At 42.1% G+C, this 15041-nt stretch overlaps 1 protein-coding gene across 1 annotated transcript; it reads left to right on the top strand.

Moving 5' to 3' along the window:
- The first annotated feature begins 559 nt into the window (after positions 1-559).
- Positions 560-14148, top strand: tomm7 (translocase of outer mitochondrial membrane 7 homolog (yeast)). The gene is made up of 3 exons (XM_007903306.2): positions 560-735; positions 6839-6887; positions 13147-14148. Exons 1-3 carry the CDS (start codon positions 633-635, stop codon positions 13160-13162), a joined length of 168 nt encoding a protein of 55 aa, XP_007901497.1. The 5' UTR covers positions 560-632; the 3' UTR covers positions 13163-14148.
- The last annotated feature ends 893 nt before the right edge of the window (positions 14149-15041 follow it).

Below are 15041 nucleotides of genomic sequence, written 5' to 3' on the forward strand. Positions count from 1 at the left end.
GTGTGAGGTGTAGAGGGCGCTGTGTGTGTGTGTGTGTGAGTGTGTGTGTGTGAGGTGTAGAGGGCGCTGTGTGTGTGTGTGTGTGAGTGTGTGTGTGTGAGGTGTAGAGGGCGCTGTGTGTGTGTGTGTGTGAGTGTGTGTGTGTGAGGTGTAGAGGGCGCTGTGTGTGTGTGTGTGTGAGTGTGTGTGTGTGAGGTGTAGAGGGCGCTGTGTGTGTGTGTGAGGTGTAGAGGGCGCTGTGTGTGTGAGGTGCAGTGTGTGTGTGTGAGGTGTAGAGGGCGCTGTGTGTGTGTGTGAGAGTCTCTCTGTGCGGGACCTGGTGGTGGTGGTGGAGTCGGGGCCTCTCTCTCTCTCTCTCTCTCTCTGTGCCGGGCCTGGTGCAGGAGCTGCTGGTGTCGGTGCAGGAGCTGCTGGTGTCGGTGCAGGAGCTGCTGGTGTCGGTGCAGGAGCTGCTGGTGTCGGTGCAGGAGCTGCTGGTGTCGGTGCAGGAGCTGCTGGTGCTGGTGTGGAGCCGGTGGTGTCGGTGCGGTGTGGAGCCGGTGGTGTCGGTGTCGGTGTGGAGCCGGTGGTGTCGGTGTCGGTGCGGTGTGGAGCCGGTGTCGGGCCTGTGCCGGTGTCGGGGTTTGCAGACGATGCTGGCGCTGACCAAGGAGACCAAACAGCGGCTGCAGCAGCTGTTCCGCTGCGGACAGACGGCCATTCGCTGGGGATTCATCCCGACCGTCCTGTACCTGGGTCAGTGCCCCCCCCACCCCCCCCCCCCACCGGGGCCGCTCCCGGGGTACACCCCCCGACGTGGGCCTGGGTTGGGGGTTGGCGGGGCCTGGGTTGGCGGGGCCTGTGTTGGGGGGGGAGCTGCTGGGGGTTTGCTGGGAGCAGCAGCACGTGGTGTGGTTGGGATCTGCTGGGATGCCCATGTCCCGAGTTTAGCCGCTGACCCAGTGGTGCACAGACCTGTTATTTTGTGTGGCCTCACCGTGTTGCCCCGGTTACCGGCAGCCGCAGGGCTCGTGTTCGCTGATAAAACGCTTAGTTTGTCGTACGAAAAAAAAGGAAATGCAGATAAACCCCCGGCGAGCTCGACCGATGGGAAAATCCGGTCCGGCGATTTTCCAGCTCAGTGTCATTTACAACGCCGGGATTGCGAAAAAATGTATTTCAAATGCCAGAAGGGGGCCGGGAAATTGCTGCAAGACTACTTGTGGCCATTTTAGCCGTTTTGTCGTTGGACCTCGCAAATTTTTAAGTCTAGAATCATTGATCTTACAGCGCAGAAGGAGGCCGTTCGGCCCATCGCGCCTGTGCCGGCTTTTTGAAAGAGCTACCAATCAATAATAATAATCCTTGCATTTGATACAGCGCCTTATCACGTCTTCGAGACGTCTCAAAGCGCTTCACGGAATATACTGTAAAGTGAATTGACTATTTTGTCTCCTCGCTCTTATCCCTGAGCCCTGAAAATCTTTCCTTTTCAAGTACATACCCTTTTGAAAGTTACCCTTGAGTCTGTTGGAGATTTTTTAAGCTCTCCTGCAACAAGATGCAAAACTGCAACTTTCAATGCAATCTGGTAACTTTCCGTAATCTCCATCTCCCAACTTTTTGAGCCAGCTTTCACGTTGGGAGAGACGGAGAGGAAAAGAGAGACAGTGTTGCCAGATATCACTGGTGAAGGTCACCAGATGGACTTTGAAGGCAGGAAGAGGCCTGATATGAACTTGTGAGTGAAGGGTGTGATTGGAACAATGAAGCTGGAGACGGTTTCAGAGATGGGGATGGAACAAGAGCATGAAGAGATTTTTCAAGGTCAGGGAGAGGATTTTAAAGTGGGTGGGGCACGTGGATCTTAGAGAGAATAATAATCCTTGCATCTCAAAGCACTGCACAAGATTTATGTAGAAGTATAGAGACTGTATTTATAGACTGATAAGTCATGGTAGTAGCATAGCACTATGAGATTTGATGTTTCAAAGTCTCCCAAATTAGAGCTACCTTTGACAATGCAGCACTGTCTAAACTACAACAGCAATAATATGCATTTATATAGTGCCCTTCAAGCAGGACATTGTCTTGGAATGCTTCTCCAGGTCAGGATCAGGCTAGGGCGAGGGGGAAGAGGAGGTGACCGTAAATTCAATCAAACAAATAGGATTCTAGATGAGATCGGCTGAAACCTCTAGATTATGGAACAGTGGAGACTGGCAAAAAGTGCTTTGGAAAAGTTTAGTCAAGAGGTAACAAAAGAGTGAATGACGGTTCAGTGGCATTTGGTGTAAGATGGGGGTGTAGGCGAACAAAGTGGTGAAGGTGATGAAAAGTGGTCTTGGTCAGGGAGCGATTGTGAGAAAGAAAAGAGAGCTGAGTACCAAATTGAACACTAAGGTTGCACAGTAGTTCAGTGATTGAGAGAGAGGCCAGGAAGTTGAGATCAGAGCTAGAAGTGGGGAGTCTTCGCTTGAAGTCGAGGTGGTTGGCTTCCGTCTGGTCCATATTTAGCTGAATCAAATTGAGGCTCATTCAGGTTTTGATGTCCTATTGCCAAGCAGACAGAACATCAGTGAATTTTAAATCGAGTTCCGCTTCCATTAAGCGCTCCAAGATGGTACCCTGTGTGAAGGGCACTTTATAAATGCACATTGTGTTATTGAAGTGGAGACTGCGGCCACATGACTAAAAGGTGAAAGCGCAATCAACTGAGCCAGGATGAGATCGAGGGTTGAGGGAAAGGATACAGGCTGCAGAGTTCTGGTTGAGCTGGAGCTAGCGAGGACGACCAGGGAAGCATTTCGGAAATTTTATCTCCAAGCACAAACGTGTGCACGTACACTGGCTTGGATTTCCAGAGTGAGCAACTGAAGTTGAATGCAGTTGGCACTGGGGACTCCCAAACAGGATGGTTTCAGTTTGGTTGTTGTTCAGCTGAAGGGAGTATCCACACCAATGTTTGCGAATATCCAAACCAGACAAATTTTCACATTGTATGCCACCCACCCATGGAAATTTCCTTGCATCTGAAACAAAATGCACACTGTTTCCCTGGAGGGAGCAGGTCGGAAATAGCCAAGGCTTGGGGACCACGATGTGTGCATTGGGGTACTGCTGGAGTTTAACCATTTAAAAACATACAGCTTGCCATTGCGAGCACTGTCTTTGAAGCTTTCCCACTGCTAGTCTAGCCAGGACTACCCCTCCCGTTAAGGCTTTGGCTTGCCGGGTTAACAGCAGCTAAGTGCAAAGAATGGCCCCCTGCCCCCAATGACCAATTCTGCTTCTCTTTAGTCCTGCCAACAAACCACGTTTACTGGTCTGTTGTCTGCAGTGCTTCAGAGTACTACAAACCCACCTGGCTCAGCAAGTGGATGACCCAAGACCTCCACAGAGGTTTGAGTTGATTTTGACATTCCATTGTCCCATTTGTCACCAAATATGTCAGCTCCAAGGAGACCCTCTCACCTCTCCCGTCCCAGGAGGATATTCCTTTTGGATAGGAGAAGAGGATAGGTACTATAATTTTGTCAAGGGATCTTGATGTCTTCCTGAATAGGAAGACGGTACCTCCAAGAATGTAGTACCCAGCATTGGACTAGAATGTCAAACTAGATTATGAAGTATGAATCTTAAGTCTCTTTCTGGGCTTGAAGCCTTCTGACCAGGAGGTGAGAGTACTACCAACTGAGCAAGGCTAATGTTTATAGATAAAGAAAAAGAGAGGACTCTGGAATAGAGCAACTGGGTAAACGTGGTGAAGCCATAAGAGGAGATATAGTGAAGACATTGGACAGGTAGGTAAGGACCCAAGAAAATATGGCACTGAGAAGGTGGACAAGATGAGGGACGGTGGAGAAGAACAGAATAATAATAATCCTTGCATTTGATATAGCACCTTATCACGTCTTCGAGACATCTCAAAGGTTGTCGGCCATATTGAAATAACTTTTTATCGTGAATATTTTAGTTCAGTTTTTTCTTCATGGGTTTAAAAATATTTTAGTGAAAAATCCATCTATTGTGCAAGGTAATTACTATTTTTACGTTTGAGCGTTATCGGTTTAGACTCGTAGGAAATTCAGACCTCGTTAGCGGTGTCATTTTGTGACTCCAGTATGAGATTTTACGCAGCCCCTTGTGCAACATCCTCTATAATTCCCGCTTGTGCGTTATAAACACCACACTATCTTGTGATAGTGGTTTAGAGTATAATTGGGGAACTTCATTTTAGGGAATAATAAGGGAAAGGTGGCAGCTATTAATAAAATGTGAGAGGCCATTAAAGGCTAGACTGTATATACCGAGGACTGCTAAATTTAAAAAGGAACTAAGTTTAGGTTTGAGGGTTTTAAAAGTGGAAGCTACCGGCTGACCTTGCACTATATTTTTCCCCATCAAGTAATTTTAGATTCCTCCCCCATCTCCATTAAGTAGCAGCAGCGTGGATTAGGGGCACTTTTTGTGCATCTGTTAGACAATTTAGATTGGGTTTTTGGAAAATTCTTAAATACAGCCTTAATTTGAAATTAAGTTTTTGGCACTTAATTTCTCTGGAGATATAATAATTATGGCATTTCACATCACAAGGATGTCACAAAGCATTTCACAAGATTCACCTTAAAGTGTAATGACTGTATATTTTAGTAAAATTGGAGCCAATTTGCACACAGCATTGTCACAAACAGCCATCAAGCGAATAACCAATTTTATTTGGTGGATTGTTGGCCAGGACACCAGGAGAAACTCCAATTTCTTTTCAAAAAGTGCTGTGGGATCCTCCATAGGTCTGATTTCCGGTCAAAATATGGACGTCTTGGTTTTAGAAATAGTTGCCCTTCAGTGGCCCAATTGTGGCCATAACTCATGCAAATTACTGGAGTTTACAACTTGGGTCAATGACAGACAGAGCAGAGCGTAAACGCTCCTTGAGATTGGGTGCAACCTCCAACAGTTTAGGAAAGCTTAGTGGCAACCTGGCTCGGTTGTTAGCACTCCCGCCTCTGAGGCAGACAGTTGTGGGTTCAAGCAGTCGCAACACTTTACAGTATATGCGATATAGGACTTTGAGACATCCTGATGACATAAGGAGCTATATTCAAATACAAGGATTATTATAAAGAGAACAGAGATTTGATGCTGAATGTCTTTCAGGTTATACTGAAACTCTCTGTCCAGCACCTTGGGACGTCCTCCTGGCGTGAAAGGAACTAGACAAATGTAACTTTGTTGTTGTATGCTGAGAATGTAAGTTTAGGAAAAGAAACACATTGATCTTGTGGGGTGTGCGGTCATGCTCACCACCACACGTGAGTTTGATTTCATATTCTACGTTTGTTCAGCTGATGATTCATTTGGTTATGTCACTCCCTCCCTGGAGTGAAACTGGAGTGTTGCAAGTCTGGAAGGTTGTAGGTTTATTGATCTTCCTGTGTGCTGGGTTATCAATCTCCGTAAGGTGGCGCTGTTCCAGAAGGGGTCACTGGATCGTGAGCAGGATTACGAACACGAGCTGAGTTTCTCTCCTTCCTTGTCCAGGCATTGAGATCAACTAATGGCCAGGTGTTAAGTTGTGGCAAATGTAAACTGGAAATCACTGCATTAATGGTGACTCACTTTTTAGCTAAAATTGCATGCTTTGCTACCAAAATTTTTGCCAAATGTACTTAAAAATAGTGTTGTGCATTTGTTTGTTCAACTGTTGGAACTTAATACGTAGATTGCCACTTATTATCCAGCCATTGTTTCACATGCCAGTTAAATCACATAAATCATGTTCAGGGCGTTTCTGCAGTGTTAGGCTGTTAATGTGCGAGTTTAATTAAATTAATTAAATTAATTAAATTAATTAAATTAATTAAATTAATTAAATTAATTAAATTAATCAAGAGCTTGCAGCTTTTGTTTAGAAAACAAGAGAAAATGAAGGAGATTGTAATTTGAAGTTGCTGATCCTGGAAGAAACCGTGATGTAATTCTATTTTATTGGTATTATATTGTTGGTTTTGTCAGTGTGTGAATGGACACTGTTTGTTGACAAGGGTGCGGACATTACTGCACTAACTGAATCTGTTGGCGAGGATGGTGACCTCAGTACCAGCTGCCGAGAGTAATAGAATCAAATTTGTCCCAGTGTGTTTATAAATAACTAGTTCAATACAGTACCAGATGTATCATTTATAATATAATTTCAGTTTTCTTTGCAGATGTCGATTTAGTCCTGTATTAAACTTGTATGTTCATAACTACTGCATTTATTTCAAAAGTATTGCATTTCAGAAGTACTCCCTGAGTGTTCACCAGATTCACTCAGTGTTATGTTAACGGAATCAATATACAATCCTTATCCTGTAGTTGTAATATTATTACCATTCTTGGACTTTATCCGCTCATGCTCCTCTTCCTTATGTACATTGTAGTCAAGAGAGCATTTTCTGACCTCTTAGAGGTCAGAAAATGACCTCTATGTAATCTGAGAATGAGAATGAAAATGACCATCCTATGTAATCTGACCTCTTAGAGGTCAGATTACATAGGATGATCCCAGAATATACTTTGTGAGCATTTATTGAACCAGCATTGGATTCTGTCTGCAATCTCACTGTTTGGAATAATAATGTCAATAATAACAAGGGGATGTCTATTGAAGCCGAGAGGTGAAGGGACAGTCCGCTGTTTAACCCGGTCCTTGCCATTCAGCAGTCTGATCAAGGTGTTCATGTGAGAGCAAATTGGTACAGTCGGTTCACTCGTCTTCCGAGTAAATGAGTCTGAACTGTCAAGTTTCTTGGACGTTGAAAACCTTTTGGGTAGTTTGATGTTACTTATTTAGTTTTGTTGTACTTTTTTGCAGGTTTCAAAAGAGGTGGGGACCCAGGCATGCCAGAACCCAGTCTTCTGAGGTAAATGCTTGAAATTGCCAAGAATTGCTTAATTTAATGACATGTGCAGAATGCAGAATTCATATATTAGTCGAGTGAACTTTGCAAATGATATGTAGTAAAATAACTTTGAGGTTCCATAATACTGCACTTTGGGTGCAGTTTTAAAGCTACACTTTTCAAATAAGAAATGTCCTTCTGCTCTTTATCTGATCGAATCCTTCAGAAAACCCCACCTAACCATCTTCCAGTTAAGCATCAAGCTGTTTCTTAGAAGTTTCTACAATTAATTGTATCACTGAATTGTGTTTGGGGAAGGTGTTAAGCAAGTTACCCTTATTTACTGTATCAACAAAGTTATAGATGCAGTTACTATCAGTTATAACGGATAATATGCAGCACATCTCATATGATGGCATATTATAATTATTTTTAATATAATTTTAGTATTCCCTTTTATTTTTACTGAAGACTGTCGACCAATCTTTTAACATAGATACGATTGTTAAACATCATTGCATCTTCAAAATGCTTCACATGCAATGAACACACTTGTATTAAATTGTATTAAAAATGATGAAAATACCCTAATTTTATTCATAAATGCTTCAAATCGTTATTATCATAGAATCATAGAATCATACAGCACAAAAAGAGGCCATTCGGCCCATCGAGTCTGTGCCGGCTCTTTGAATAGAGCAATTAATGTCAATCCCACTCCGCAGCCCTTTCCCCATAACCCTGCAAACCCGTCCTCCTCAAAGACCCATCCACCCCATTTTTAAAAGTTGTTATTGAATCGGCCTCCACCACCCTTTCAGGCAATGCATTCCAGATTTGAACAACTCGCTGCGTGAAAAAATTTCTTCTCACCTTCCCTCTGCTTCTTTTAGAAACTATTTTAAATCCGTGACCTCGATTCACTGACACACCCACCAGTGGAAACAGTTTTTCCCTTTCTAACCTATCAAATCCCCTCATGATTTTGAAGACCTCTATTAGGTCTCCTCGTAACCTTCTCTGCTCCAGTGAGAATAATCCTGGCCTCTCTAGCCTTTCCTCATAATCAAGGTCCCTCATTCCTGGTACCATCCTCGTAAATCTCCTCTGCACCCGTTCCAATGCCTTAACATCCTTCCTATAGTGTGGTGCCCAGAACTGGGCGCAGTGTTCTAACCAGTGTTTATATAGGTTAATCATAACCTCCTGACTCTTGTACTCTATGCCCCTATTTATAAAGCCTGGTATCCCATATGCCCTTTTTACAGCTTTATCTACCTGTCCTGCCACCTTCAATGATTCATTTACCTGAACCCCCAGGTCTCTCTGTTCCTTCACCCCCCTTAAGATCGTATTATTTAGCCTATATTGCCTCCCCTCATTCTTTCTTCCAAAATGCATTACCTCGCATTTCTCACATTGAAATTCATCTGCTATGTGTCTGCCCATTTTACCATTCTGTCTATGTCTTCCTGCAGTTAGCTACTATCCTTCTCACTGTCTACTACCCTACCTAACTTTGTGTCGTCTGCAAACTTGGAAATGGTACTTGCTATACCCAAGTCCAGATCATTTATATATATTAAGAAGATCAGTGGTCCTAATACCGATCCCTGGGGGACGCCACTGTACACTTCCCTCCAGTCAGTTATATTTTAGGCTCAAAATTCTCATAGTTTCAACCTTAACACCATTGTCTTAAAATCTAAGATTGGGTAACATTTGTGAAATCGTAGGTTCAACCATAATTTTTAAAACCGGGATTTTTCAATACTTATCCAAAAAATCAACTTCCCAGTTAAGGCTGAAATTAAGATTCTTCCAAAATTCTACATGATCTTAATCATAAAATACTAGTTTTAAGAATTAAGACCATGATATCCTCAGTTGTAGTTTACAGAATTCTTGATGATCACGCTGAATAAAATAATCCTATAGAATGTTATGGGTTTGTTACTAGAAAAGCAGAATGGGAACAGCACCAGTGCCTGACATGGGAAACATTTTCTTGTTTGCCATTTATTTGCTTTGTTTCCCTTTTTATTTATTATTCTTAATTATTTGTTATTTCCTTTCCCAAATGCAAGGATTATTATTATTATTAGCTGACTCTTCTGCTAACTCTCCCATCTGAGACTTGGTTCCAGTGGAGGCAAATCATATCCATAGCACATAGTGAGATTGAAATCACTGACCATTGCAAAGAAATAAGGGTAGATACCACTTCTATTAGCCGATATCATCAGGGATGATGGCAAGTGTGCAGCAAATGACCCTTGGCTAGGATGAGGAATATTAGCCTGAATTTCCAATGCTGATTACTATCCAGTATGCACTCTTGTTATATGTATTGTGGCTGTCGGGCAAAGATTGCACTGACCTGACTGTGATATGCTTTGGTGGTGCAGTCTTCCTACATTTCACTGTCTAGCTTCACACATGAAGAATGGCACTAGGTACACTGCCAGATGGTGCTTAACCTCCACAGAGCCATATGGCATCATGAGTCAGCACCTTCAGCAGAGCCAGGGAGGAATTGGAGCAGAGAAATATGAAAGTTGTTCAGCATTTCTTTTGCGACAACTAATTAAACATGACTCAGTGTGTGAACAGTTGTTTTGAATGTCACACCAGTTGTGTTTCACTTTGAAGCTGTAAAGTTAGTGTCAGTTCTGCAGTGTTACTAGGAATTCAATAAAGTGGAATTTGTACATTGTGCCACTTCAAATAAGAAACAGTACCATCTGAGATGACATCAATGCTGCGTTGTAAATTATGCTAGTTGCAGGTACAGTAATAATGCTGGGCAATATTGCAGCACTTTACTGTGTTGAATTTTGCACAACAAAATAAAGAGGTTCAAGTGCAATTTATTTGAATTACAATGAAACTTTCTAACCATTGCTTAATTTTCTGTGTGATGGTTCATCAAAATGTACAGTCAAACAGAGCAGAAGCGACGTCATGAGATTTGCTTTTTCCTAAAGTGGAATGTTTCATTTCCCTAGCAAAATGGGCACTACATTCAATAATAATTACTCTAAAGTAGTTTGAGACTTTTCAACGTGGGACGTGTTATAAAAATACAAGTTCTTTGTTTGCTAACATTTAGGGTGTTTCAGTTGGTTCCACGTGGAACCTGTTGAAACTTGTATAATTGAATTGTTGCCACAGTCCTGGATTTTAAACTCATTACTTGTACATTAGTTGAATATTTGCTGGGATGAAATTATTACAGAAGTACACAGCAATGGACATTAGTTCTGGCAGAGATCCAAATGCAGTGAGATTCACTGAAACTAAACAACAATAACATTTAGACAGTTTGTATAAATGCATCCACATCAATTCCGTTCAAATAGCTTAGTGAATATAAAGAAAACCATTTCTCTGACAGTGTTCAGAAATAGGAAAGTAAAGCCAGAGATTATGGAGTCCAGCAGCTCAATGGTTAGTGCACTTGCCTCGTAAGCAAGAGAACTGGGTTTGATTCCCGGCAGGGCGAAATGTTGGGCAAATTTCCTTACTCCACAAACTGCTGTGCACCTAGCACAGGGGAGGGCAAAAGGTGGCCCGCGGGCCATATCCAGCCCGCCAAATGATTCTATCTGGCCCGTCATTGCGTCTAGCAATAGAAAAAATTATAGTTCGTTCAGTGCCAGAAAGTCGTATTTGAATCTGACCGGGAAAATCAGCCAATCACACTGCTTAGTTGTGCGCAAGTGTTGAATCAGGCTGACGTCAGAAGTGTACGGATCGCGAAATTTTCAAACGCGAGTGTGCGGCAACCGCGGCAATACTTTTCACTGAAGAGAACGTTAATTCGAAATGAGTTTATCAAAGAAGCGGAAATTGGATGCTGAAAGCTGAATATTCAACAAAGAATTGACTTCTGGAGATTTTTTTAGCAGTGTGGGTGGAAAATAAAATAAAAATAAATTAAAAAATAAAATGAATAAAGAAAATAAAAACAGTGTGCAGTTACAAAACAAAGTAAGCAATTTTGCATGTTTTTTACTGGCACTTGATGAGAGTTGTGATGTCAAAGACACACCAAACATTTTGAGTTCACAGAAGAATTGGCATCAATGCAGTCAATGAAAGATACAACAACAGGAGAAGACTTTTTGGAGCCAGTAAATAAGTGTATCTTAAAATTAGGAGTGGAGTGGAAAAAATTGGTGGAAGTGACCACCGATGGAAGCCCAAATCTGACAGGCAAAAATGTTGGGTTACTGAAAAGAATTCAAGATCAAGTCAACGAAACAAATGCAGAACAGAATATTGTTTTTCTACACTGCATTATCTAGTGTCTCTGTCGTGGACACAGTTACGAAAGTGGTCAACTACATTTGAGCAAGAGGATTAAACCACAGGCAAATTGTAACTCTGCTTGAGGAATTGGAATCTGAGCACATGGATGTTCTGTATCGCACGAATGTAAAATTGCTTAGTTTAGGAAAGGTCTTGAAACGAGTGTGGGAACTGAGAATAGAAATTGATTTATTTTTGGACATGAAACAAAAAGATTCAGATTTCCCACAGCTGAATGATGGGAATTGGCTCTCTGATTTCGCATTTGCCGTTGATATCATGGGCCACATGAATGAACTGAATTCAAAATTGCAAAGGAAGGGGGCCTTTGTGCACGATTTGTATTGCAGTGTGCAGTCATTTATGACGAAATTATTTATTTTATCGCGTCAGATAGGAAACAGGCCTTTGGCCACTTTCCAACTTTGCAGCAGATTACTGTTTGCGATCAAAGCCTTAAAAAGTATACTTCGTCACTACTTGACCTACATGCCGAATTTTCTTGCTGATTCCAAGATTTCAATTTGATCGAAAATGAACTGTCTTTGTCTCTTCACCTTTCTCATTTGATGTTGACAAATCTCCATTTGACCTCCAACTCGAGCTTATTGACCTGCAAGGTGATCCATTGCTTACAGAGCAATTCAAATCAGTGCCACTTCCCAGTTTTTACGCCTCTCTTAATGAATGTACCTTTCCAAAAATAAAGGCTCATGCCTGAAGGAAGCTTGTGCTGTTTGGATCAACATACATATGCGAGGAAACATTTTCTGTGATGAAATTCAATCAAAACATAGATCTGTGATGACTGATGACCACCTTGCCTGACTCCGAGCCGAGGGGAGCAGGGAGGTGGCCGTAAGCACTGTCGCAAAGGAAGGTTTTCAGGCGGGACTTGAAAAAGGGGAGAAAGGGGGCAAGGCAGATGGATTGAGGGAGAGTGTTCCAGAGTTTTGGGGGGGTAGTGGCTGAATACGCGATCTCCAATAGTGGAGCAGAGGGTGCAATCGACATGTAGAAGACTGGTCCAATTGAGCGGAGGCGCTGGGTGATAGATTGCGGGTTGAGGTCAGAGAGGTAGGGAGGTAGGCAGGATGAGAAGGGTCTGAAAACCAACAATGATTAATGATTAAAATGATTAATCGTCAGTCTTGAATACTGATTCAATGTGACTTTCATGTGTTATCAATGTTAGTTTTACTCATGAATTGTTTTGATTAAGTATCATCCTGGCTCAGTTGGTAGCAATTGTGCCTTTGAATTCAAAGGTTGTGGTTTGAATCCTCACGTCAGGACTTTGAGCTTAAGGTCTAGGCTGACGCTCTGCTGCATTGTTGAGGTGCGATCCTTCAGATGAAACATGAAACTTGGGTCTACTTGGCCTGTTGAGGTGGACATTAAAAATCCTATGACACAGTTCAGAACCCTGGGTAACAATTTCTCAGATAAAATATTGATCATTCACTTCATAGTTGTTTGTGGGACATTGCTCTGCACAAATTGACTGCTGCATTAACTTACAAATACACAGTCATTATACTTTACAGAAAAACCTGTGTGACGTGCTTTGAGATGCTTTGACTTGATGAGGATTAATTATTTAGTATAATGAAGTAGATAATTTAATACTTGTCCATTCCTCTCCCCCACCCCCCCCTCTCATACCTATCTATTAATATCAAACCAATTCTGAGGTACCAATCAAACAAATTCTCTTTTTAGGAGCCAGTCTTCTAGATGTAACCCTACTTCACGTATCATAAGAGTGTATAAAAAGAAATTAGTTAAAGGAAGCTTTATACAGTGACTTTGCCTTCAAAAACTGTTCAGTTATATTTCTACATAGTTTTTTTGAAAATGGAAATCCGTAAAGATGGCTGTTCTTGTAGCATGTAGAAAACAGTGAAATAAATGGAGTAGTGGGGGTCGATGCAGATTAACTGTGTTTATTTTCTATTGTTTACAGTTTGTTGTGGGGATGAAAGGTGGATCAACCCAAGATGCAGCAGAGAATCTACACCTAAACCCCTTGCTGATTGGCAACACCATTTGGGAAGAACAGATCAATGGAATTGATTGATAAATCAAACGCCTAGGTTCACCATGTTACTCTTGTTCAACACGAGCTGTTTCAGGGGAAATCCTACTGAGCCTCTTGTACTGAACTGTAAACCTGTCAAAGTTATGTAAATTCATTATTTCTGGGAGGACACCAAACTGTTTCAAAAGAAATCAAAAACAAAGAAACGTTCTTACAACTGTATCTGTCTAAAAATTACTGTTGCGATTTACCACATGCACATTTGTGACTTATGATTTAGAAATTTTACACACACCCTTAAACTATGGACCACATTTTATATTCTCGCGTCCTCTGAAGATTCTAACGTTATTTAAATAGATTACAACCTTTTGTTTAAAAAAAAGGCACGTGTCATTTTGACAGATTACTGTTCTAAGACCTGAATGTGGTTTTAGGAAATTGTTATGTTTCAAACTTTGATTTGACAAAGGTTATGATGAAAGTATAAAATGGAAATCAATCAGTTTAATAGTTTACATTGCAACCTCAATCCATGTGTATGTTTCTCTGCTACTCATTAAATTGTAGTACTTTGTACATCAGGTTGCGTAGATTGATCCCATTTTCCAATATCCTTGACCAGAGTAGTCCGATGAAATCATGGCCCCCGCGCCCCCTCTATTTCATCTGGCCAACCTGCTCGCTCCATAACCCATCAATGTTATGTTTCTGGAAGGGAAACACAAAAATATTGCTTATGTGGTCCATGGAGGTTTCTCAAATGGGGCATCCAGCCCTGAGTAGCCAAAAGGTTGGACCACCCCATCCTATACCACTGTATCAGCACAAGCTGTATTCTGCTTCCTCGTGTATTATGAGCTGTTATGCTAAAATCTCTTGTCAAAACAGGAAAGTACTTAAAATAACCAGGTTTTAAAAGTAAAACAAATCTTGTGTGAAATTTTTAACACTTGTTTATGGTTTGACACACAGTACCACACTGTATTTTCAATTATTGCTGTTCCACGTTTTGGTTAATTTTGACATATCTGCTGTATTAACACTGGAAAAGATAATAATAATAATCCTTGCGTTTGATATAGCGCCTTATCACGTCTCCTAGACGTCTCAAAGCGCATCACAGACTATACTGTAAATTGAATTGACTGCATATTTTATGGGTGAAACGCGGAAGTCAATTGTGCCAGCAGCATCCCACAAACAGTTGTGGATTGATTGAACAATGTATTATTATTAAGACAATCTTGGGAGGCTAAGGACAACCTTGAATCCAAAGTTGAGGGAATCCGCTCAGCTGCCTCTGCCATTCCATCTACTACCCCCTCCCCATCTCCCTCTCGGCCCCTACCCATCTCTCCTTCCACACCTTCGAACCTGTCTTACACTCCTCTCTCATCACTACTATAACCGGCATGAAACCAACCACCTACTCCCTCGACCCCATCACTACCCCTCTGATTACCTCCCAGCTCCACCTCCTTGCCCCTCTACTCACAGACATCATAAACCTCCCCCTGTCCACTGGTACTGTTCCCGCCCCATTGAAAACTGCTGTCATTACTCCTATCCTTAAAAAACACTCCCTGGACCCTTCTCTACTCCCTAACTACCTCCCCATCTCTAACCTCCCCTTCCTCTCCAAGATCCTGGAAAGAACTGTTGCTTCTCAGCTTCACTGTTTCTTCTCCCGCCACTCCTGTCTTGAACTCCTCCATTCGGGCTTTCATGCCACCCACAGGACAGAAACAGTGCTGGTCAAAGTGACAAATGACATTCTGTCCATCTGCGACCAGGGATCCCTCTGCCTCCTCATCCTC

The sequence above is a fragment of the Callorhinchus milii genome, unplaced genomic scaffold (assembly GCF_018977255.1).
Source record: "Callorhinchus milii isolate IMCB2004 unplaced genomic scaffold, IMCB_Cmil_1.0 Scaffold2, whole genome shotgun sequence".
In the NCBI taxonomy this organism is placed as follows: Eukaryota; Metazoa; Chordata; class Chondrichthyes; order Chimaeriformes; family Callorhinchidae; genus Callorhinchus; species Callorhinchus milii.